Source organism: Lepisma saccharinum, chromosome 13 (genome assembly GCF_977018435.1).
Source record: "Lepisma saccharinum chromosome 13, izLepSacc3.1, whole genome shotgun sequence".
In the NCBI taxonomy this organism is placed as follows: Eukaryota; Metazoa; Arthropoda; class Insecta; order Zygentoma; family Lepismatidae; genus Lepisma; species Lepisma saccharinum.
The window spans coordinates 49,324,579-49,349,461 of record NC_139241.1 but is presented as its reverse complement, the minus strand read 5'-3'; the positions used below and the strand labels follow the sequence as shown (position 1 = coordinate 49,349,461).

Below are 24,883 nucleotides of genomic sequence, written 5' to 3'. Positions count from 1 at the left end.
AAATTGCTTTATGTTTCCACAGAAGAGCATGCGGAAGCCGTTGTGCATAAAATGAATCGATTAGTCTTCCCATTCACAAAGAAACATGCCTTACGCCAATTAGGGGAAGAAAATTCTGAGTTTTTGACGTGCATTTTGACAATTTTGGAAATGCTCTCGAACGTTGCCTTCCATAGACATACTTTTGTAAACTTGGTGAAAACATTGAGTGAACTTTCGGATGAATCTAAGGATGATCCGTCAGAAAAAGGTGGTAACACGAACGGTGAGTCCACAAGTGCTGGACCAGAGTTGAAGGACAACAAAACAAAAAATAATAAGCAAGATGTGTTGGAATCTTTACAAGATTACTGCATCTCAATTTTAAAAGTTGAATGCAACTTGGACAAAGTTTTCAGTGCTTTGAATCAGTGCCATTCGTTTCAAATAAGAACGTTTTGCGAGGCTATTCAGGTGAAGGACAGTGAGATTTTGCAACATGTTCATGCAGTGCTGGAGAATAGTGACAAGTATAATAGGCTTAAGTCAATATTTAATGATTGTTTGAATGTTACTTGAATGGGAACAAAATAAATTTCTTTGTTAAGTTGAAGTGAAGTCATTATGTACCGTGCAGTTGCTGTAAGCCATTGTTTCGTCGTCATTGTCAATGTGTTCTTTTGTCGCCAAGGTGAGTGTGTTCTGAAGAATAGGGAAAATGGGGAATCTTGACAATGCCCTTTGACCCATGTACTATATACTTACACACTACCCATTGTTGTTAGTGTCATTTGATATGTTTCTGACAAAGTGGCATCAGATGTTTTGAGTTTAATACTCTGTTCACAGATAGCATTGGCACTGTGGTTTATTTGTACAGAATTTTGATAACACATACAAGCATCTCCCCTAGAAATACATGGATGGATATCATGCTGAAAACGGCTCTTTTGTTCAAAACTTACATCATTACATAATTATTCACAGGTGTGGATTAAGGATGGGTGGGATTACAGCCCCAAGCCTCCACTCAGGAAAAAAAATATTTCACAAGGGACACAAAATGAATAAAAATGAGATAATGGAAAGTAAAAATATGAAAAAGTTAACTATCTATTTGACACTACGTGGCTTAAAAGTTATAGTTGAAATTGTGTGAGGTGTGGCATCCAGGCCTGAGTATTCACTATATATTTAAAACAGTGCATTAATTATTTAATGATTATTTTAGATTATGTGATGTTTATAAGTACAGTAGTGTCTTGATAATTCAATGCTCCATATAAGCTGAGGCCAAAACGAAATAAAAATGCATTGGAGTTGCCAATGTGCTACATAAAACAACAGCCAGAGGTAACCCCTACCGACAATCTGTTATTCAGACTTACTGCTTGGAAACTATGCAGTGTCCCGAAGCAAAAGACGCTTCATCATTTTTTTCATTGTTACGTCTTTCATATTCACACTAGCACCGTATATACCATTTTTAACATACTGTATTTTTCAGTTATGTCATTTTTTATTTTGCTGCTTCCAGTTTTCACTAGGTTATTTCATATAGTCAGAGTTTTTTTATAATTTGAGATAATCTCAGTTCTGTCTACATTGAATTATCAGGATTCAACTGTGAATAATAAAAAATGAAAGTACTGTTTATATAATCTGGTAATGTGACAGATTTCATTTGGGATCGGTCTGCCTGGTTGTTGCAGGTATATTGCTAAAATTGCCGATAATTGTGCCAATCAAATATATCTATAAGTAGCCACTGATGCACAGTTTCTAGATAAGTAGCTTCTTTTTGTAAGTCAAAACCAATGACAGCACCTGGTTACATACATTAAATAAAGAAGCAAATGAACCAATCAGATTCATCATATGAATTTTTCCATTTAATATTATATTGGTAGAATAATCGTTATCTGAGCCAGTAAATTTTATATTTACACTGTATTGGTTAAAATTTCATATTGGCCCAATTTTAAGACAAATACAATAAAGATGTTTCACCTTGTATTTTTTAACTGAGGGATTGTATAATATTTCAGTGTAGTATATTTTTTAATACATGAATATTAATCATGAGCACACTCAGTGATTTTAAGAGTGTTCAACAGCTGAAAGAAGGAAAATTTATTTCTATAGAGGAAGGCGGTTCTGAATCCATAACCTTCCATCATGCTTTGGGCTCTGGGTATGGGTGCAGGTTCAAGTCTCCTGAGGAAAGCGTTACAACTTTTCTCCTGAGATTTCGGCCTGTGTATGGGACCAGTGACCACCCACCATCGTGAGGAAATTGGGGAGCTAAAAATGAGTAGCATAACCCGGTCACGGAAACCTACAACGAGGACTGGAGGTTGGTTGTGCTGATCACACATCACCCTGTAACTGGTTGGGTAATCACCCATCTCTGCTGAGGCATGTGGGACTGAGGCCGGCAGTCTGTAGGTAGACCCTGACTCTCGTGGGCTGTTGTGCCACGGGTTATTATATTAAATATTTCTTGAATGTGACTGCTGTTTCGATTCTGATGTAATGGTGAATCAAAGTCTCATCTGTAGTTATAAATCAATACCCAAAATCATTTTTATTTTTCTTAAAATGCTCCAAACACTGTTCAGAGATTTTCATACAAATGCTTTTTTTTCATCTGTTCGAGCAAGCATGGCACCCATCTTGCACAAAGATTTTTCATACGTAATTCTTCATACAAAATATATCCTATGCTTTCTTTTGAAGTGCCTGTAGCCTCAGCAATTTCCTGCACTTTAACTTATCATCTATAGGGTGAGGAAATCAAATGGAAGATTTAAAAAAATCACAAAAAATAGAGAGAGCAAATATTATTTATCTTTTGAACATGATTGTACTGTACGTGTGTGGAAATTACTAGTGTACCTGAAAAATGTTCATTTTTTGTTGTGGATCTCTTGCCGAATTTGCTCCTTCAAATCATCCCTGGTTCTTGGGGGGTTGTCCTTGAATACTTTGGATTTGAGGTAACCCCAAAGAAAAAAGTTGGGTGAACGGGCAGGCCACAAAATATCGCCGAATCTGATGATGAGACGACCAGGAAATGCGAGTCTAAGCACATCCATAGACACTCTGGCAGTATGGCTAGTTGCACCATCTTGCTGGAAGTGTGTTTCTTCATCTGGGTCATAGTCATCGAGGGCAGGCAGGAAAAAGGTTACCAACATGTCAGCGTTTACCGTCACCGTGTTCATTTTCGAAAAAGTAGGGGGCCCCCCCATTCTCATAACCCCCAACCATGCCTGCCAGCCATTCCTGAAATCTTCCCGTTTGACTGCCTCTTGCAACGTCATGGGCGAATTTACTCTGAGACTTCGACAATGTGTGCAAAACCAAGGATGCCATCTTACTGACACCAGATTCAAAAAATGAACATTTTTCAGGTACACTAGTAATTTCCACTCATCTACAGTACATTCATGTTAAAAAAAATAACTAATATTTGCTCTCTATTTTTTGTAATTTTTTTAAATCTTCCCATTTGACTGCCTCACTCTGTAATAAACCATATCATGTGTTTGTTGACTGCTTTCTGCTGCTGTTGCATTATATATATATATAAACACACACACACACACACACACATCTTTCACGTGGATCATTTTCAAAGCTGGTTTAAATTCAGCAGCCCATTTTTTTAATTGTTAAAAAAGGAGAAGCCTAAAATTTTTATAAACATGGAATGATTTTCCTTTGGCATTAAACCTTTTACAAAAGAATTTTATCCGTGCATGATATTCAAACTCATCCATTTCAAGTAATACAAATCTATTTCAAACAACTGTATTAAAGAAGCTATTTGATAGGATGACTTGCAATTTTACACATATGCTTATGACAGATGTACCAACTTAGAAAAAATCTTGCTGATAACATTGCCATCTATGGTGAAGGCCGAGAACTTTTCAGACGACCTTCATGCATGGGTATAATATCAAGATCTAGATATCCATCATTTCAGAATCCTAAGTATCTATTGCATTGAAAATTGATATTGGATAATTTAAAATTGCATATTTGTCATCTGTATCCCTTGACAGTATGGTATGTAAAAATTGACATGTATATTAATTTTGAGTAAACTTGAGTTAATACAGGGTGATTATAAAGTCACTATACATTTCTGCATGAACAGGATTTATGGCACAAAATACCATATGTACTGATACATATATCACAGTAGGACACAAAATCAGTATAACTCAATGTGGCCACCCCTCAACTCTAGGCACAGATGCAAACAATCCACCACAGCCAAAAACACATTCTCTAACGTAGCTGGTGTAATCTCAGTAACTGTGGCCGTAATGCGTTGTTTCAACTGGGAAACGCTGTGGATCTTCACCACGTACACCTTAGACTTGAGAAATCCCCAGATTAAAAAGTCTAAGGGGTCAGGTCAGGTGAGCGGAGGGCCAAAAACCTTTAAGGCATGACAAATCCATCTACCGGGGAAAACTTATTTTAGGTGATCCAGAACGATGATGGCAAAATGGGGTGGCGCCCCATCCAGTTGGTGCATAGTAGGGAGCTTGTCATCCCCCCAATCCACCCTGCTATGAGCCACAGTTTGGAGCTGGTGGGATTATGGATACTGAGTCTCCTGGTTGAAGCGGTGGGGCTACGTGTGATCGCGTCCTGTACACTTTAAACAATTTGTGGTGTTATGGCTGGCCTACCAGGATGTTCTTCATCCACAACACTACCAGTTCGCTTGAATTTTTTGAGCAGGTTCTTGGTAGTCAGCCTGGTGGGGCCTGGTTTTCTGAATTTCCGGATGAAGTCCATCCGCACCTGTTCATACATCATTCCACGCAGACAAACACAAACAACGGCTCTTGTTTCTTCTACATTTAGCATTGCTTCACATAAGAAGCAAAAGAAATATATTTTGTCCCGATATCACTAAAATGTATAGAGATTTTATAATCACCCTGTATAATATCCATGTACATTGTGTTAACGCTTAGGGAGCCTGCTGACTGAAAGAACATAGGATAGGTGACAAGTGGCATGTGTAATTTGGAAAGGAACCTTCAGAAATCAGTGCAATCTTTCATACCAAAGTAACATGACAAGTTGCACATCCCATTTGTTATTGCATGTCACTTGGAGTAGGTCGTTTTCTTGATAGCATTGTGTTGCATGCCTGTTGGTTGCACATGTGCAGTGAATGCTTTTTTACAAACTGGATGGGCCCATGTCACTTTGTGACTTTGGTATGAAAGCTGCCTTATAGCGTCGTAAACAGTTGGTTGGAAACTTTGCCTTTAATAATTTCATATTGAACTGCACATAAGTGCATATATTTTTTGAAATATATCTCCAATAAAGGTTGTAAATACTGTAATATTCTGAGATATATATGAACATTGTGTGGAGTAATATTACAGAATTAGTGAGATATGAATTTCCAATTGTAAACATTGGAATTAATAGAATCATCATACCAGTATTATCTAAGTGAATAATAATAATAATAATGATCTTTATGTTTCATACTTTGTCAAATTATGAGAATGTTTTGTATAAAAATAGTACTGTATAGAAGTCCAACTATTGTAACAGGGTAATATAATTAATGCACTTTATTTTGTCAACTTCACTGCCATTTTCAATAAAATTCTTTTTGCTAATTCTCTATTTTTCCTTGTTAATTAGTTCAAATATTAACAGTGTGACCCTGGATTTTACCAATCCTCATGGTTTTAATAAAGCAACCTATTATAAAATTTTCCTTTTTTCTTCTTCTGTATTTAAAGTTTTTTTCATCTTGGTTCCCATAAAATCAAGATACCATTGCATAAATGTTCTCAATAAATATATTTTAGGGATGGGACCGATTAATCGGTACTCTATCGTTATCGGCCGATATAGGCATATCGGTGTATCGGTTTATCGGTAAAATTACCGATTATTTTACCGATCCGATATATTGATAAATATCTTATAATTTAGTGCAAAATTCTGCCATTTTGTTGTAATTTTTATGGATAATCTCCATGCCCTTCTTTCTAAAAAAGTAAATGTGTAAATATTCAACTTATTTTGCACTGCAGTCACCTTGAAACACACATTTATTAAGGAGATCAATGATCATTTCAGGTTCTTCAAGGACCATTTCTAATTTTATATCGGATCAGTAGAATATCGGTTATCGGTATCGGCAAATTTTGTATCGGTACTTTATCGGTATCGGCCAAAATTCCATATCGGCCCATCCCTAATATATTTTTTTGTCTGCGATAATTATCATACGACCATCAACTACTTAAATGTAGGAGATATAGTTATAGTCCAATGAAAAGTAATGATTCATTTGCAATTTCTATATTTGTCATAGAAAAGTATGAAATAACATAAAATAAAGAATCACAAAACAATTTTCATAAACTACCTAAAAAATAACAACATTATTACAACTCTTTGGAATGGTACAAATTCGATGTAATACACTTTTCAGGCTCGGATGGGGAATGTGATTATTACTAATACACTAACAACTTGTAATCTAATTTATATAAAGGAAAATGATGTGTAACTTTTACATAGATTATTTAATTAAATTACAACATGTATGAATTGTGTATACTGTGATACTCATGTTCTTTGTTTTGAATGTAACAGTAGTAGTATGAAATCCTAGTACCATATTTCACCGCATAAGCATTGTAGATTTTATGCAAAAAAGAAGGCTGTGAGCATTATGTGAAGCTTTTTTATTTACAAAATTTTGCCGGTATTATCAGTAGGTAAGGTAAAGTTTGCCATGAAGGCACATTTAGGCAATATAGGAGTAGAGCCCCACATATTCTTGATCTTGGCCATTTTGAAGGTGATGTGATCAGCACCATCCTTTGGTTGCCTTTAACCACCAGGTACCCATTGATTTGAGGCTGGTTGAGCCCCAGAGCCACTTTATGCAGGGACAAGGCTGGAAAAATTCCTACCTTAGATCTCGCATGCCATGAATCAATCCCGGGTCTCCCACGTGGCAATGAGATGCCCTACCAACTAGACCACAGAAATAAATTTATTACTAAACTGCTTTGGTGCGAGATTAGGATGCATGTAATACTTATGAATGTATGTTAAAATTGAATATAGTCCAAATTGACGAACAGCATTTCTTTGGGGCAGTTTAGCGAACATTTTCCCTGTCTTACAAAAATGCTAACACTAACACACAAATTGTTATTATTTTGTGCATTATAGTCGAAATATTACAGTGAAGAAAATTTACTAGTGTTGAAGTACAGTAATGATTAAATCAAGAAGACTTAGGTGGGCAGGTCATGTGCCACGAATGGGAGAGGAAAGAAGAGTTTACAGAATTCTTTTTGGGAAACTTGATGATAAGAGACCTGTAGGAAGGCCAAGACGAAGATGGAGGGATAACGTTGAGATGAACCTAAAGGAAATTGGTAGGGATGGAAAAGAGTATATATCTTGCTCAGGATAGGTACAGATGGGAGGCATGTGTTGCTGCAGCCATGAACCTTCGGGTTTAAGAAGGCGAGAGAGTTACAAAATGTAATCTTATGCATCCAAAGATTCTGCATCGCAATCATTGGTTTTGTTATCTGCCCTGCAGATGCAACCATTACACGATGAAAGGTTGTAAACCAATTTTTGGACTGGAAAACCAGGGTGCAACGATTATGTGGTGAAATACAGTAGCTGCACTTTAAGCACTGGTGGCTTCTGTATAGTGCAGCATTCAAAAGTAATCCTATTTGAAGATCTTTTATGCTACATTGCATGTAATGTACAAAGCAGTCAAAAGTTTATCCACAATTAAATTCACAGTTCATATCTAGAGTGAATCTATCACAGTGCTTAGTTATATGCGCCATTAAAATGTTTTCAACATACTTCAACAAAAATAGAAAAACAGGTCTATACAAACACTTAATAATGTATTTTCTTCTACACATCAACAACTACATTTATTAATCTTCATAAAATGCTCTGAAACTTTTCTCTTCATATTGTATATACATAATCAAAACTTCCATTGTAAATTATTTTTATAAACAATTGTGCTTTCCAAAATACTTGATAAACTAGACAGCTTTCTTTCATTCTTGGTCAAGATTATTGATGTCTTTATTGAGCATTGTGTCCTTTTACAGTTTAAACTGTATAAATGCATTATATTCACCGACAACAGTGATTGAGTGGCATGCTGGAATGAAATGTTGCATCAAGGGGTAAACAATTTCTCAAATATTAAGTAGAAAATATGTTCAGTACTCAAATTTCCACCCTAAGCAAACATGTCTTAAATGCAAATTTTGGTTTCTTATTGCTGATTAAGCAGATTATCCTATTTTGAGGAAATGATCTTCACATATATAGGCATAAGTTGGCAGGAGAAGGGGCACTTGCCCCCAATATTTTCAAGTTTATTAAAATTTAGCTTGCTTGGACATAAGGAGCAAATAGTAATATTGTGATTTTGCAATGCTATTTTTATAAAATGGAAAAAGTTTGAGTCTGCTCCCCCTCCACCAAAGTTTAGCCCCAAGTTGATCCTGCTCCCACAAAATTAGATCCCCAAGTTATGACCATGTTCACAGACACTGGTGAATTTGACATGTAAGCCTTTTAGATTTTTATCACAAAATACATCACCTGACATTAAAGAATAGCCCATGTACTTCTTCTTTTAGCTTAAAAATCATATTGTCCCATAAAATGACAATATATAAAGTCGATCTTGAAAAATACCAAAAATTATTTTACAGGGAATGCACATTTGGACGGAACTGATATAAAATTTTTGTAATTATGTTCCTGTTTTTTTCTTGATGTTTTTCTTTAATGGTTTCCTTGCCTGTGATAATGGGGTGGCAATTTTCTTTGGTTTCTTTTGAGTTATTTTTCTCTTTCTGTTCTTCCTATGAGTACTCGTGGGATCTTCGCTTTTGTTGCCGTCATCACTGTCTGTGTCTGTAATTGAGGAAACTTGTGGCTTTTTCTTGCAAGGTGATCGTGACGTGCTCTGTGAATGGAATTTCTCAGTGCATTTTTTCGGAGACTTTATCTTCTTCTCCTCTTCACTTCTTTCAGCAGAACAGCTAGCGTGTTGTTTCTTGAGCGTGTGAACGATACCACTTCTGCCGGAAATGCTCTTTTTATTAGCATCATGACTTGAACTTTGAATACATTCTTCTATGATTTGAATTTCTTTCTCGGTCTTCAGTGCTTTTTGCTTCTTCAGTCTCTGTTTCCTTTTATGTTTCGCACTATCACTTGTCTCAGCTTTACCTGTACCTTTTGTTACAGAATGGACTGTGTTTTTAATCTTTTTCGAACCAGACGCACCCTTGTCTACAGGTGCATGCTGATTTTCTAAACATATTGGTTTGTTAGTGTAACCCCAAATCACAACATCTTTATTTTCTTCGGTAATATTTCTCTTTGTTGGTGCATTGTTTTGTTCTATAATCTTGGAATTTTCTACATACTGTGCACTCGTACCTTCAGGTTCAACAGGGGCTTGAACTCCGAACCAAAGGCGTTGCCTCATTGGGTTCAAAATGGAAGCTGAGTGGATGTTCATCTTCCACTGGAGGTCATAACTGAGATCATCCACTGCTTGGTGTGGAACCTTTTCTCGATAGAAACCTGGCCTAAAAAAATAAGCAATACATAACCTCAAACTATGTGCTAATGCATTTTTTTATATATATATATTTCTATACATGCATAAGGTATAAAGGCATACTTCACTACAGTGCTACTACGAGGAAAAAATGAGAAGGCAGAGGGAAGCAAGAATATTTTCACGTTTAATATACCACTAAATACCATATAAGAATGTATTTTGGGGCTAAAAGAGAAAATTTATTTCCATAGTTTTTTCTATTTGCTGGGTGGAACAGTTCGACCAAGGGGGCATCCTCCCCCTTACTTCGAGCTAGTGCCATCATTGCTTCACTAATATGGCAAATTATATTCCGAGTTACCAAGTAAATGAGATGATGATTTATATATTATTAGTACTATTAATAATAATTATAATAATAATAATATCAACAACAGTGAAAACACACTGAAACGTACTATATGAACAGGTAAAATACTGGAAGTATACAGTGAATATGAATCTACATGATTTGAATGTTTTGGCAATGAATACACATGCTTTGTGTATAAATTACACAAGTTTTGTGAGAGAAATGAAAGTAATAGGAGTGTTGAAATGTTAAGCATATTGCTGTCACAGGGTGGCTACTTACTGGGAATTCCTTGAATTCCGGATGAAGTTTTCTCCGTAGATGTGAAAACTAAAACTTTTATTAATCCAAGTCCCATTGAATTTATACATATTTATAAATGCCCTGAGGCAAGTTTTTCACAGTTTAGCTTTTATTTTTGTCAAGGAAGTGAAAGAGAGCCACAGTGTTCAGAGAATCACCATTCATTTACATAGTGTGTGCAAACTTACACAACTACAGCATGAAAAAGTAGATTAAGAACGTTGGTTATCCACATACCTTGAAGAAACAGAATATTTGGAGCAACAAGGATGTATCCGATAGCCAGTTTGATTTTCCTCTGCTGTCTCAACAGAAACTGAATGACTTCTATGACGTCTGAATTCAGGCTTGTCATCGTATCTTCTAAATCCCACTGCTGATCTCGATATGTGAGGCATGTCATCTGCAGAAAAATAAATAACCGCTGCTTTAATACTTATATGCATGAAGTCAGGACTGGCTCAGTAGCTGAGTTAGTATGACCAACGGAATGGTATGCGAGATACCTGGTTTGTAGTTCTGGTCAAGCCTGCATTTTTTGCTTAAATTTCTATGTCATAATCAAAATATTGTTTTAGTGCAAAAAAATGTTACAGAATTGTAAATGCATGTCCTGATTGTTTATATGTAAATTTACATGTGCACAAACCAGTCTGGAAAAGGCATGGAAATGTCAGGGAAATTCTGGAAAAAGTTAACATTTTTGAAGTAGTGCACTAAAAGTAGATTTTTTGAACTAAGAACAACCAAGGAATTCAAATATTGTTGATGCACTCTACTTCAGATGGATATACTGAATATTACCAGTGGTTAGAGTAAAAGTTGTATATTAATTTTGAACTATTATCATGTGGAAATCTGCTACAATAGGAGGTCAATTGGAAATTACCACTTCCTTGTTGCAATTTTTGATGTGTTTGTGCTTGATAGGAACAATACGTATGATGCTAAATTTTACTATTGGTTATTTTACTATATTAATAATAATTTACGCAATAATTTGATTTTTTTTTTTTAAAAAGTTAATTTTTGTTAATCATTGGTCAATACAAGTATCACATAAAAACTCACCCCTGATGCTTGCTTTCCTCCCCGTATCCAACAGTCAATTATTATTGAATTTCCCTTCTTGTTATTACCTTTACATGAGAAATAAAATATTCCTGCACTTGGAGTTAAATGGGATTCTAAATGGGAGTGTTTGTAGCTAAAATATTGTGATTTTCTTCGGGACATATTCATGTACGCTAATTGTCCTCATGATTTGGTCTAGAAAAAAAATATGTTCTTGGTCTGGATAACCTGGAAATGTCAGGGGAATTTTGTTTTTACGAGATTGTAGACACCCTGTCAATCTTTCATTCTGCATTTTATGAAATAAGCTAATGATTATCACTACAGGTTGTGTGACTTTTCTCTCTTCCAGTTAAATATATCAGAGCACTATGTACTGACCTCTTGTCTCTTTCCTTGTGTATCTTCCACTTGATTCAAAGAATGTTTGATTATCATAAACCTGTAAAACAATGAGCATGGAAATATATGATTCTTCATGAAATGTACCACCAACAAACACTAAAATGTACTTTTAAATACCTAAACATATAAGATATTCAGTTTTAGTCTTGAAAAAGACCAGCATATTTGTTCTGCCAAAAACTTAAGGAAATTAATTGTAACCACTGTAAGTTTACATCTTGGGACAGCCACATACCAGATTCTAAGCAGTGTGGCAAGTTGATTCAATTTGTTTCCAACAAAACAAAACTAATGAAAGTAGCCTATTTATTGTGTTCTCAGTCAATGAAGTGTATGTGTATTATTTGTTGTGTTTCAATGACAAAAGAACCTCCCGTAGTTGCTGAATGCAACTAATAACTGTATTGATTATGATACATTCTACAGAAATTTGATCAGATGTACCTAAAAATGACCATAGCTTATGTTGCATTCTAGATGATACAGTCGGTGTGGTATTCCATGTGGGTGGGTCAAAGCCTCAAACATATTCTACTTCACAATGTGAAAATATGTTCACCCACGTGCATTACACACACACACACATACATACATACATACACATGAAGGTCTCTCACTCTTGATGTGCATTATTGTTTAAATGCACTGAGTTGTTCATTTGCCCCTGTAGATGGCGTTGTATGTCAGACTTGAAGCTGTTATTATTGTAATGTGTTAGTGTGCTGTATGCTGAACTATACGGCATACGCTTTTAGAAGGAACATGAGTTCAGACAGTGCTGTCGCGGTGTTGCCAAACCAACTGCTAGCGGAAGGGGAAACAGAGAATTCGTTGTGTCCAATATTCATATTTTATATATAATGCATGCACGTGATATTTGAGTACAATGAAATATATAGTGAAGAATTCTACACAGAATTATATCACTGCAGCATATAAGAGAAACTTGTACCTGAAAGAAGTCTGAAGGTATTTATTGTAGAGAAACTGCAAGGTCATCATCATCATTATCGCTCTCGTTTCTGTTTTCTAGCATGTTTCCCAGGAGATTTGAATAGGGGTTCACCAATTTCTGTGGTAGATACTTTACCCTGTTTTATAATACGCAACACAGTATGCACACATACACCACACACTTTAGCTGTAAGTTCTCAACTATGAGAAAACTCTGTTTCAGCACGCACTTCTTCCGACGCCAATTCCTTGAAGTAAGAATACACTTTAAAACTAAGATTTCTGTCTTGTGAATGTAATATTTTACCCTTGGTGCCTGTAATACTAGTACTAGGTTTTGAGAGCGACATTATTAATTTGATTTGCTTTATTTTACTTTGCTTTTCTTTCACTTTTGGCTAATTGCGAAGATGGGAATAAGTGATGATATAATGAAGTTGATGAATGGACATTCATAAAGATCCATGTCCCAGCTGGGATTCGAATCCGGGACTCCTGGTGTCGTAGAGTGATATACTAACCACTCCACCATTGGTGCTGGTGCGACATTATTAAATAACACTCACAGACCACACACTATTGCACAACTATTGAACATAAGGGCTGTATTGCACAGTGCGCTATGACACCAGGGGTCCCGGGTTCGAATCCCAGCCTGGGCATAGGTGTTTGTAAGTGTCCCTTCATCAATTTCATCATATCATCACCCATCCTCATCTTCGCAATTAGCTATAAGTGACAGAAAGCAAACTACAATAAATCAAATCAATCAATCAATCAATAAGGGCTGTATTGAATCCTCTCACAACTGTTCTTGTGGCGTATGAGTAAAATTATCTTACAACGCACTTGATACGAAAATGCTGAACTCAAACTGACTTAACTGACTCGCAATGTCCGTGAACGCCCACGACAATGAAGGGTCATTGTGCATATTCAGCCGAACTCAGTGGGGTCAACACGGTGGCAACAAAAAAACAGACGGAACATGGAAGGAAAACGAAAGGGTCATTGTGTGTGTGTGTGTGTGTGTGTGTGTGTAGAGACGTGCTGTTTCCCGTGTTTCTTGAAGAAACGATAACTCCGGCTGTAGGTGACGGAAATTCATGGGAGTTGAACATTCAGATTCAAAATGTCATGCCCCATCTTATGATGAACCTTGAAGTGGCGAGTTTTATGAAAACTTCTTGAGGGCAAGAAAAATACAGAACATGGCGTTTAACTTGCACGCTGCTGTTTCCTAACTGTACAACGTTGCACTCCTGCCATTGGCTGATCACCAAGAACGCGCTCTCCGTAGCTCTGCCCGATATCGCTTCTAAAACTGTGCGTCTTATAAGTTGACTGCCTATGGTTGTGAAATGGATTCTTCCAAACAGACCCGCAATCAGTTATTCAATTTTTGATGGCAGAAGGTATTAGTGGAGCTGGAATTTATCATCATATGTGTGTCTGTCATGGTGTACAGTGTTCAGATGGTGTAGTGGCAAAGGGCAAGAGTGTGCCAAAATTTGCTGGGTTGCTTCCGCTAGGAAGTCCTCTAACATCCTCCTATAGTCCTGACCTGTTACTGCAACTACCACATTACTGATTTCATTACATTCGTTTCATTACAACTGATGCACTTTTATGTATACTAAAATAAACATAATTCATTTCACAGACATAAATAGAGACTTTATGCCAATCAAACCAAACCCCATGTTGTTAACACCCCATTGAGAACAAAAGGCCTACCAAGCAGCTTTTCATTGGATGATGCATAGTCAGCTCATCATGTCCCATCGCCTCTGTTTTCTGTGCTAACAATTTGTAAAATTATGGATACTGTATTTACTCATATGCAGATGCGTGTATAGCAGGCACAAAGGTTTTTGATATGGAAAGCAACAAAAAATTATATGCTACATAACATGGCTTTATTGGGTGTACATCGTCAAACTGTTGTCAATCAAGAAATAATGACATCATGCCTTTTCAATGAGCCTGATTTGTACCAAGATGATGGTGAGGCAAGTGTATGAGAATGGCCCCAAAAAAAAAAAAGCTGAAGGCCAGGGAAGGCGTTATAAATATCCAGAAGTGAAAGAGCAGCTATGTAAATACATTATGAATTTACAGTGTTAGTAAGTTATTTTCCATTATTTCTCACAAAAAGATACCAATGATTTGGCTCCCATGTGAGGGGAGGTGTGAATTCAATTGATGTCAGAATGGCACCGCTTTTCTCAGTGACACATTCCGATTGAAGGCAAATAAACACCATGGAAGCATGTTATTGAAGTTCTGTACAAAATTTTCTTGCAAACATTGACAAACTTGTAGGCATAATTTGTATACATGCCTGTTGATATATACATGTGTTATACACATATGACATAGTGAATTCACCCGTGAATTATTCCATGTATAACATGCAGTACAGTTTTTTTGTGTCAAAAATTTTGGAAAAAAGGTGCACATTATACATGAGCAAATACAGCATTTTAAAATATTGATATGGTTTACTTCCAATGAGGAACTATATTTTTAAAACTTAATAAATATTTTAAATTATTTTAATTTGATAAATGCCATAAGTCTGTATTATTTGAAACAGAGAGCAAAAGTAAGAGATGCATCAAGAATTTCAATACCTGAGCAGATGTAACCACTAACTCCGGTGGCATAGCAGTCATGAATGTTCTTTCACCCCCTTTGCCTCCTGCAAATAACAATTGCAAAATTCAGTCTGTTAACAAGAATGTGTATTTCAAATTATTTACATACCAGGTATGATTATCAAATGTTCATTACTTACAGTTTTTCTCAGAACGAACTTATATAGTGACTTTATTATAGGATCGAATCAGAATCAAATTAGCTACATGTTAATATATGTATATTGGTTTATCAGTAATTGGTATCATTGGTGATTTTACCAAGCAGATAATTTTATAATAACTTCTGACCAGCATTATCAGCTAATACTTTTCCAGAGTTCCGGAATGTCACAGGGTCCAAAAAAGTGCCATGCAACACTTTTGAGGAGTCTAATTATTCTGGAAATCTTGCAAAATATATAATTTTCATTAATTTGTGAAGAAGAAACTGTATTTTAAAATTTATAGATATTTTGAACTACTTTAAATTGTTTCAATTTCTAAGTATTGGCATTGGTATTAGTATAGACTCAGCCCTAGTTCTGACTGTTGCATAATAACTAAATAATTAACTAACTCTCTAGCCTTCTTAAACCCGAAGGTTCATGGCTGCAGCAACACAGGCCTTCCATCTGTCCCTATCTTGAGCAAGTTCTATACGACTGTTGCATAATACTTCCCATTATATACAGAGTTATTGTAAAAAAACTAACAGATTTTCACAGAGAACATCAAGACAAATCACTTTTCTTCATAACATTTTTCTCATTAAGGAATCATTTCAATAAAAGATGCATTTTCTCTCCTGTATGTAGTGCTATTGAAAGACAAAAATCTGAAAGTTTTACACACCCTAAAGATTTCCAGTGCGAGCTTCATTCATGACCCACTAGTGTGTAGTATGTAATTCATACCATATTGTTTCTAATATGTTCCTGTCAGTGGTGTCAAGAGCTGTGCTCATTCTCAACTTTAATTCAATAGTGTCCAATGACACGGTCTTCCGAAGGCCCACTGAACAAAATTTATGATTTTAACTTTCAGCTGATGCTGATTCTATGTGAGTATGATTTGTAGGACACTGCTTACACTGCTGAAGTTCTGCTCCAAAATGTTTGTTATTGTGTGCAGCTATCCTCGCCATTTTGTCACCTGGGTCCCATATAATGTGACGGGTGCAAAATGGTCTGTGCTGTTGCACCCATAATATTCAATTCATTCGTGCCTCCCTGATGGCACAGTGGTAGCATCATCACCTTGTAATCAAGGGGTCCTAGGTTCGATACCTGTAGGAGACGCATAGTGGTTTTAAACTGTAGGTCCAGTCCTGATTAGCCTGACTGTTCATAAAGTGGACTTAAAACACCAACTCAATCAATTTTCAATTCATTCATTCATTCAGTTGAATTTTTTAATGATAGTTTCTTGGTTCATATAAACTTTAAGATGAAATAAAATTATTCTTGTAATGAATAGACAGATGGAACAATTGAAAAGTTGCTTGCCCTGTGGCAAAGTCATTAGCACATCGCGCTACAATGCCAGGAGTCCTGGGTTTGAATCCTGGCCTGGGCATGGATGTTTGTGAATGTCCATTCATCAGTTTCATCATATCATCACTCATCCCCATCTTCGCAAATTAGCCAAAAGTGGCACAAAAAGCGAAGTAAAATAAAACAAAAGCAATAGAAAAGTTGCCACATTAAACATAAAGGTCGCTCACTACCTTTTGCAGCAGATGTCAAGTTGTCCTTCCTCCCTTGTGCTCTTTTCACCCAATCAAGTTTCTGTTTCCGACTAAGTAGAGCTGCAATATCTTCCAGTGTTCGATCATCAGAAATGTCACATGATGGCATTTCTGAAGATTCTGCCGCACCAGGGGTAAGTTTTAAGGTTGCCTGGTTCACTTTCAAAGGACGACGAGGATTCTTCTCTGGAAAACCCATGTTCTGAAAAAAAAAAATTAAAAGTTAAAAATAATAATAATGAATTACAGAACATTTAGCTTAGTTTTTTGTTGAGCGACTGAATCTAAAGTCTGTGACAGGATTTTGCAACCATTCTTTCTACTACCTCCAGCATAAACTGCAACCATAAATTTGGAGATTTGGGTACCACTGACAAAAGCAGGGTAGTAGGTATCAAATTTTGTTGATTCAGTCTGCCATTCAAGATAACACAAGCCAATGAGAATCCCATCAATTTTGACAAGTTTTAAGTACAATTGACATCAGAAAGGACTTGTTAAAAACAATGCAGGCAACATTTAAAAACAAAGTTGAAACTGCGTACATCAAATATAGTCTAAATCTGCTATAACTTGTATAATTCATAATTTATAAATTGTTAATCAATAGACTAGGCTCGAAACAAAAAATCAATTTGTGAATGGTGGCAGTGATCATCATTGAATCTCTTTTTAAGTTACTTACTTACTGTTCTACCAAGAAGAGAAAAACTGTCTGTCTTTTTAGTCAAATTTTCAACCCTAACTGAGTAAATGAAGCAATCAGCTGCACGCAATGTAATTCTGCTGCCCCTGTGTTGCCAAAATGCATGACATTTTTCTTTATCAGCTTTATTCTATACCAGGTGTTGTATCATGATGAAGGGAAAACTGTACATAGAGAAAGCAGACACATAATATTTAACATTGTCATTTTTTGACAATGAAGCAATGGTGGTGAACATGACAAGTGAAGAGAAACATTTTCATCTACAGGGACTGTGAGAGGAGTAAGCAAATGGCTGTCTACTTTAGTTTGTTAGTTGGCCTTGATCTTACCTTTCTTGGTATAACTGTAGTCTTCACCCCTCCTACTTAGACATACTGCTGAACATAGTAGTGATATTACCGAGAGAAGGCAGGCTATTTAACGTAGACAGCCTAAAATGTGCCAGGTGTGTAAATAACACATTTAGAAGTAATATGACAGGAAAAAAGAAAATTACGTCACGTGCCGGCAACATACTAGTTAAACACAATGCAAAATGCATGAACAGCATGATAAAAAACACTTTACAAGTTTGTCCAAGCTCTCGACTTCTTCGGCAAACTTGTAATGTGTTTATCGTGTGTTTCGTGTTGTTTTTAACTAATATTTAGAAGTGTTTGAATTGTGTTGCCAATTATATTTGTCTTTGCAGAAATCTAATGAGCATCTTTGTGTTTTTCATATGAATAAAGCTCTCACTTATTGATCATTGTAGATCTCAATTTTCTCTCTTATAGATGCTCAAGTTGTAGCATAACCGCAACATTACATAATATGAAGGTCAGTAGATAAAGTACCCTGAAAGAAAAGCGACAAAATTAGAACAAAAGTAAACACACGTACCTTCATTGTTTTTCTATTTTCCCTTAAATTCTTTTTCGACAGCCTGATTGACTGAGATTCTTCTAATACGATATTGCTGTCTTGTTGTTGGCCGAAGTTGTTCATAATTTGTTGTACATTATCTTCGTCATCAGTGCAACTGCTTGTGTCCCCCTCGTCACTGTAAATATATTGGAAACAGATAAGTAAATTCTTATTTGTAACTGTTCAGTACTTGTTGATTCATGATGAATTGTTTGGACTGTGTCTGGCTTTTTATATCATTTCACGACCTGTTCTCTCCCTGTCTTCAGCATAGTGTGTTGTGTTTACATTGACATATTTAGGAAGTATGTAGAATTTTCAGCAAAAAATGGAGGCTCGACTAGGACTCAGACCAAGATATCTGGCATACCGTGCCATTGATCGAGTGACTGAGACCCTATTTTGTCTTGTTAGTTAGGGCAGGCAGACCTGCTGTAATGGTGTGAACTAGATTGCAAAACAAAAAACAAATTGAAGTGAAAAGGAAGTTACAGCAAGAAATGGTGACAATTAATGCAGACTTTTTTCTCTCATCTTCCAGTAAAAAATCTTCTCGTCTATCCTGGTATCTATATTCTAATAGAACCAAGAACCAAAACAAATTTTAATCCTCTGCAACTAGATGATAGTCCTGATAATAGAACATTTTTAATGTCATAACTGATATTAGACTAATCAAATATGATATCTATTAAATTTGCAGAAGCAAATTTTGTAAAACTCAAATTTGTACCTTTTATTTTAATGCCATGAAAATTAGCATTGGAAATATTAGCACCATGTAAATTATAATAGGTAATTAACAAAGCTATTCTTGTCAAGCAATATTTTCAATTATAAATTTTTCCTATTTCTCAACTGAATTTACCGAAATGGTTAGTTAATCCAGCACATTTGGAAAACATAATCAGAGAAGTGTCAAATATGTTTTTGTGGTCTTATATGTTGTAACTTTACACCAGGATTATTTTACAATGCCCAAGCATTCACTGTGTCCAAGTTACTGAGGTTGAACCTTAGAATAGTCAACCTAAAAATATTTGTGTAATATCCTCCATTGCTGATTACGTGCAACTGTCATGACTGGAATGGTTGTGAGCATACTGTTCTCGCAGTGTGCATGCTACACTGTTCCTCAATGGTAGGTTAACTAGCCAAAGTAGGACTGGGAGACTTTGTAATTGAGTAATGAGATACATTCTGATATTGCTAGATTCCTCAGTCAAGCACCTTGTGTCCCCTCCCCTTTTGTGGAAAGGTAGTCACCATGTCTATCACTCTCATGTTTCAATTTACACTTCTATACAAATCTGGATTAAGAGCCCTGGTAGCTCAGTTGGTAGAGCATCTGACTGCCACATGGAAGAGACGGCTCCATTCCTAGGTGGGTGATCTAAGATGGGAATTTTTCCGGCCTTGCCCCTGCATAAAGTGGCTCTAGGACTCACCCAGCCTCAAATCAATGGGTACCTGGGGGGTAATCACATCATCCCAACTATGGCCGAGATCAAGAATATGTGGAGCTCTACCTCCACATCACCCCAGGTGTTCTTATGGCATGGGATACCTTTACCGTAACTTACCTATACAACTGGATTGGATTAAATTCCAAGTGACTTTTCTATTATTTCACAATTAGGAGTTAGTAGCTACTCTCACATACCAAGGCAATTTTTAATCTTGAAACACTCCTCCTTAAATCAAATCAATATCATTTACCTGAATGTGTTTTACAAGAATGTGTTTCTGTAATCATCAGTGCTCGAAGTGTGTATATGTGGAAGGGTGGAGTGCTATCCCCCCCCAGCCAACGAAATGTGTCGAAAGCATCCTCCACCTAGGATAATTTGCATAAGCATCCCCCACATACTACATTGTCTCCATATTAATCTATGCAAGTATGCCCCATCGTATTCCTAAACACAACCAAGCACCCCACAGCTAGGATTTTGCACTTCAATCACTAGTAATAATGCTAACTCTCACATACTTACTCCTGCTAATTTGTTTACAAAAGTAGGTAATAAGAGAAACATGAATAATGAAAGTGAATATAAGAGAAAATGTATTTATGAAATAGGCTGATTGTGAAGGTGGGGAACCCAGAAAAGAGATGGAATAGATGTTATTGGCCCATGTGAAAAAGTAGGGTTAAATTTATACTATTAGCCAATAATGATAGAATACAGATTAACCCCTTAAGTGTGAAAGGGGAAAAAGAAGAAGACGAGACTAATTTTCCCTTCTTCTTTCTTTTCATCTTCTTTTTTTGTCTTTCTCCTCTCTTGCTACTATTTTTTTGTTTCTACTACAGCTAGAACTATCTCACCAAACGTCTGTGTGACTATATACACCTTCTGTACTACAGCACCACAATGTGGAAGGTGTACACTGAATTTGACGAAAACCTATATTTTCCAGTAACGACTTGTTCAACAAAATCCACACTTAAGGGGTGAAAGTGTCCATTCTGCAGTGTATATACCAAATTAATGTTTGTGGAATTCTGTATTTGGTGGTGGTTGATCCTTTTGTTGCAATTAATAGAACATGTACGAAACACCTCGTGGTGTGAAGTTAGTGATTATGGGAATAACATGAAAAGTTCTATTTTAGCAGAATGTAATATTTAATGCAACTTAACTTACCTTGTGTAATCTGAGAGATCAATATTTGTCGGTTCCTCAGCACTTGAACCTTCCTTTGCAAGCCTGTTGATTATCTTTGTCCGTAACCTCTCCTATGGGACACAATGTTCTAGAAAAACAAAAGGTAAAACTTAGATGCTCTAATTTCTTCCCACCATTTGATTGCTTAAAGCATTATGATTGGGGTTGAACATGTACTAATTTGACTCAATCCTAATACTCTTGCATATCTCCATCAATACCGAAACCTATACTCGGGAACTAAAACAATTTGAAGTAGTTCAAGATATTTATAATTTCTAAGATATATTTTTAACATGTCATATCATTCTACTTGAGATTCGCTTTAAAATATTGGTAACTTCACATAAGGTAACTATTAATCACAAAATCCCTTTCTCCTCACAATGCTAAAATAATGACTCCGTGAAAATGTTAGGTAGCATTCTTGTGGACAGTGGAAGATTTCTGAACTTCTGAAAGGTATTGGCCAGTATTGATGATTAAATTTTAACCAATACTTTCCGATACTGATACATTGGGATCAGTAACAACTCAGCCCTATATATGGTAAATTTGTAAACATGTTGCATAAACTCTATAGAACAATGAACATTTAAGGTCCAAAGCCAGCCAAGCATCATTTTACTCGTAGCTGAGTGGCATGTGGTCAGTACAAGTCATGCCCCAACTGCCATCTGGCTTTCCAAATTGAAGTCTTCTACTTCTTTTCAAGTCAACACGGATTTTATTTTTAACTTTATTGTCAAAACCAAGACAACCTGCATTAAAGGTGATAGTGCTAATCAGGCGCGTCGCGTGATAATGTTCGCATGAGCACGTGAACACTCATGTATATGTTTTAAATTACGTACATATGAAATGCACACACACACACATATTTAATTGAAAAAAATACTTTTTTGATTTTCGAATATATACACACAATTTACTCGGAGTTGACGTCTTTCACATCTGATAACTTTTTTAGATAGTTGGTAACACTGACTCCTGTGTTGCACGGTTGCGATGAACACAATTGCTGTGTTGTGTTTTGTGAACTGGCAGCTAACGGGCTGTTGGCCACTATACCGCGAAAGTGTTCACTGGGCTGTGCGAACATATGGTGCTGGGAGCCCGGATTCAAGCGGCAATACTTCTTGCATTCGGCACCAGAGTGCAGCATATACAAGGCATGCCTAGGGGGACTCGAGACGGTCTGCACTACATAGTTGCAAACTTTAGTGTGAAGTCGATAAACCTGGCAGATTTTAAATTCCAGTGGGCGCTAAAGTTCACGGAATAGTGACGAGCGACTTTTCTTTAGAAACTAGTCTGCAGGAGTTACATATCTTTCAAGGTTTATATGATTTTCGCATGTGCGGCTAAGGGCCATTCAGACTGTGAAACTTTTTTTTAGTAATCGACGTTTTTAATGCAAAAAAAAGAGAAGAACTCTCACCGAATTAAATTGCAAAGGAAAGTGCCGACTACATTTACATCAATTGAACGCGCATTTTTCTGGTAACTATACTCAGAATAGTATGGAGTCCTAGGCCTAAATAGCTGTTACCGTAAAAAAATTTAATTGATGTTAGTAAATTATTTTTACTATTCTCTACGTTATTGGAATATGCTTATTGTGAAGAACAAAATATAACTTTCAGAATACTAGAGATGCATTTTTGCTACACATAATATTTTCTTCTTTGAAGTTAGAAAGTTAAAATGAAATATGTATAAATTCTCATTTGAAATTAAGTATTTTTTTTAATGTACATATAAACGCACAAACATTGAAATTTAATTTATTGGTTGGAATAAACCTGATGTAAGTTGTTCTTTACAGCACTTTTTAAAAATATATTTTGCATTTTTCACCAGTAAATTTGATTCAGCAACTTTTAGCGCATGTTGAAGATTTAGCAACTTCTGCGTTTCAGTTGTTGGCAACACTGTTGCTGTGGGAGACCTGCAAGGGACACGTTATTTTTGGAAAGGTCAAGTTCCCTTCCTTTTGCGGGGCAATAAAAAAGCCTATGCTCTTTGGCGGCAACCGGCAAAACGCGGTTAGAGTGGTGTCGACTGTTGGAGAGCGCAATATCTATTGGCAAGCGGTTGGGTGACCTTATGTGCATTGGCTTTCAGACGTGCGTGCGTGTAGTGTGTGTGTGTGTAGTGTAGTGTTGTGTTTTGTACACTATGAATACTGTTAGGAGTTTGAAAGAAACTCCATTTTCGCGAATGAGCGAAGCAGAACGAACTGAAGTAAAAAGGATGGGCCCTCACCAGCCGGACCTCTACATTGTACAAGAGGTAGAATACAAGTAAAATTCACCACAGTGGTTGCAACAGAAATTACTAAAGGAACTGTATCCTCTATAAAGGTAAGTGCCAGCATAATGTAGAATTTAGTTTCTCTTGATATCATTATTAAGTGGATTGTGCGTTGGTGTGTGGCGTTCAATTACTCGACCCACAGTGAGAATTTTATTTTTTTCTGTGTAATATCTAGAGCTCAATTATAGGCTTCGGCCGGTTATCCTTCAGGAGGGAGTTCATGTGCAAATGTATAATTGAAAGTGCATATTTAGAGTGTGTTCTTTGGCCACTTATTCGGACAAATCAGTAAGTAGTCTTGTTTGTAATAGATACATTTAAAAAATATTTTAATATATCTAAAAGAGAATTGTTATTCTTTTTTCATCGGACAGTTCTTGTAATTGAACAATTCACTCGAAGCATGGATGGGCAAAGGACACATTCTGGGCGTTTGTTACCATTTGCACATAGCTATACAAAAATACTACCTCTGGAACGATTAGTTTCGTGCAATGCATGAGATCAAGGATGGTAAATATGTTTGATTGATTTTTTTGGTGTTTTAAGTCCAATTTATGCTCAGTAAGACTAATCGGGACTGGACCTACAGTTTTAAGTGGGATTCGAATAACTAAGTTCCTCCACGGGTATCGAACCGAGGACCCCTCGATTAGAAGGCTACGACGGGTAAATATGTTAATAATAAGAGTGTGCCGCGGCATCCTGAGGGGCGCAGGGGCGCTGCGAAATGTTCCAATATTTTCACTGAACTGTTAGTCAGTGCTATGGATGTTTCAAATATGTGCTTAGTTAGTACATTTTTACATATGAAATGTTTCTGAATTTGAAACACATGTTTAATTTTTAACTTAAGGCATGCAATCTTACAAGTAACTGACTGATGCAAGTGTTAGAGAGGGCTACATTCTTGGCGCCGCGGAAAAATCTTGAAACGCTAAGGGCCCCGTGAAGCAAAGAAATTTGAGAACCCTTGCATTAAATGGTCAAAAATCAATCTCTCTGAACCATGGCAAAATGATGCTAGGAGGGAAAATACGAAACACGAGGGAAGAAGGAACATATGGAATGTCACATTGATCATAAGCATCCCAACCGAGTTATTGTGGGCGGGGCGAGGTCATTCTGTATAATTCTCAAATATCTTGCATACAAAATATTTTTTTTCTGGACTAGAC

The 24,883-nt window shown here is 36.3% G+C and overlaps 2 protein-coding genes across 3 annotated transcripts in view; one reads left to right on the top strand and one right to left on the bottom strand.

Annotated features, from left to right (window-relative positions):
• Nucleotides 1-5,614, top strand: part of LOC145997270 (protein saal1) — a 41,274-nt gene extending 35,660 nt beyond the window's left edge. Inside the window, exon 7 of the mRNA XM_083134144.1 lies at nt 23-5,614. Within this exon, the coding sequence (XP_082990270.1) occupies nt 23-558 (536 nt within the window). The 3' untranslated portion in view covers nt 559-5,614. The remainder of the gene's footprint in view (nt 1-22) is intronic.
• A 745-nt stretch (nt 5,615-6,359) lies between these two features.
• Nucleotides 6,360-24,883, bottom strand: part of LOC145997268 (cytosolic carboxypeptidase 2-like) — a 57,057-nt gene continuing 38,533 nt past the window's right edge. For both annotated transcript variants that reach the window (XM_083134137.1, XM_083134136.1), the window contains exons 12-18: nt 21,366-21,457; nt 18,694-18,853; nt 17,082-17,304; nt 15,350-15,417; nt 11,736-11,796; nt 10,518-10,683; nt 6,360-9,650 (exon numbers count right to left, since the gene is read on the bottom strand). In XM_083134137.1, the coding sequence (XP_082990263.1) occupies nt 8,804-9,650; nt 10,518-10,683; nt 11,736-11,796; nt 15,350-15,417; nt 17,082-17,304; nt 18,694-18,853; nt 21,366-21,457 (1,617 nt within the window). In that variant the 3' untranslated portion in view covers nt 6,360-8,803. The remainder of the gene's footprint in view (nt 9,651-10,517; nt 10,684-11,735; nt 11,797-15,349; nt 15,418-17,081; nt 17,305-18,693; nt 18,854-21,365; nt 21,458-24,883) is intronic.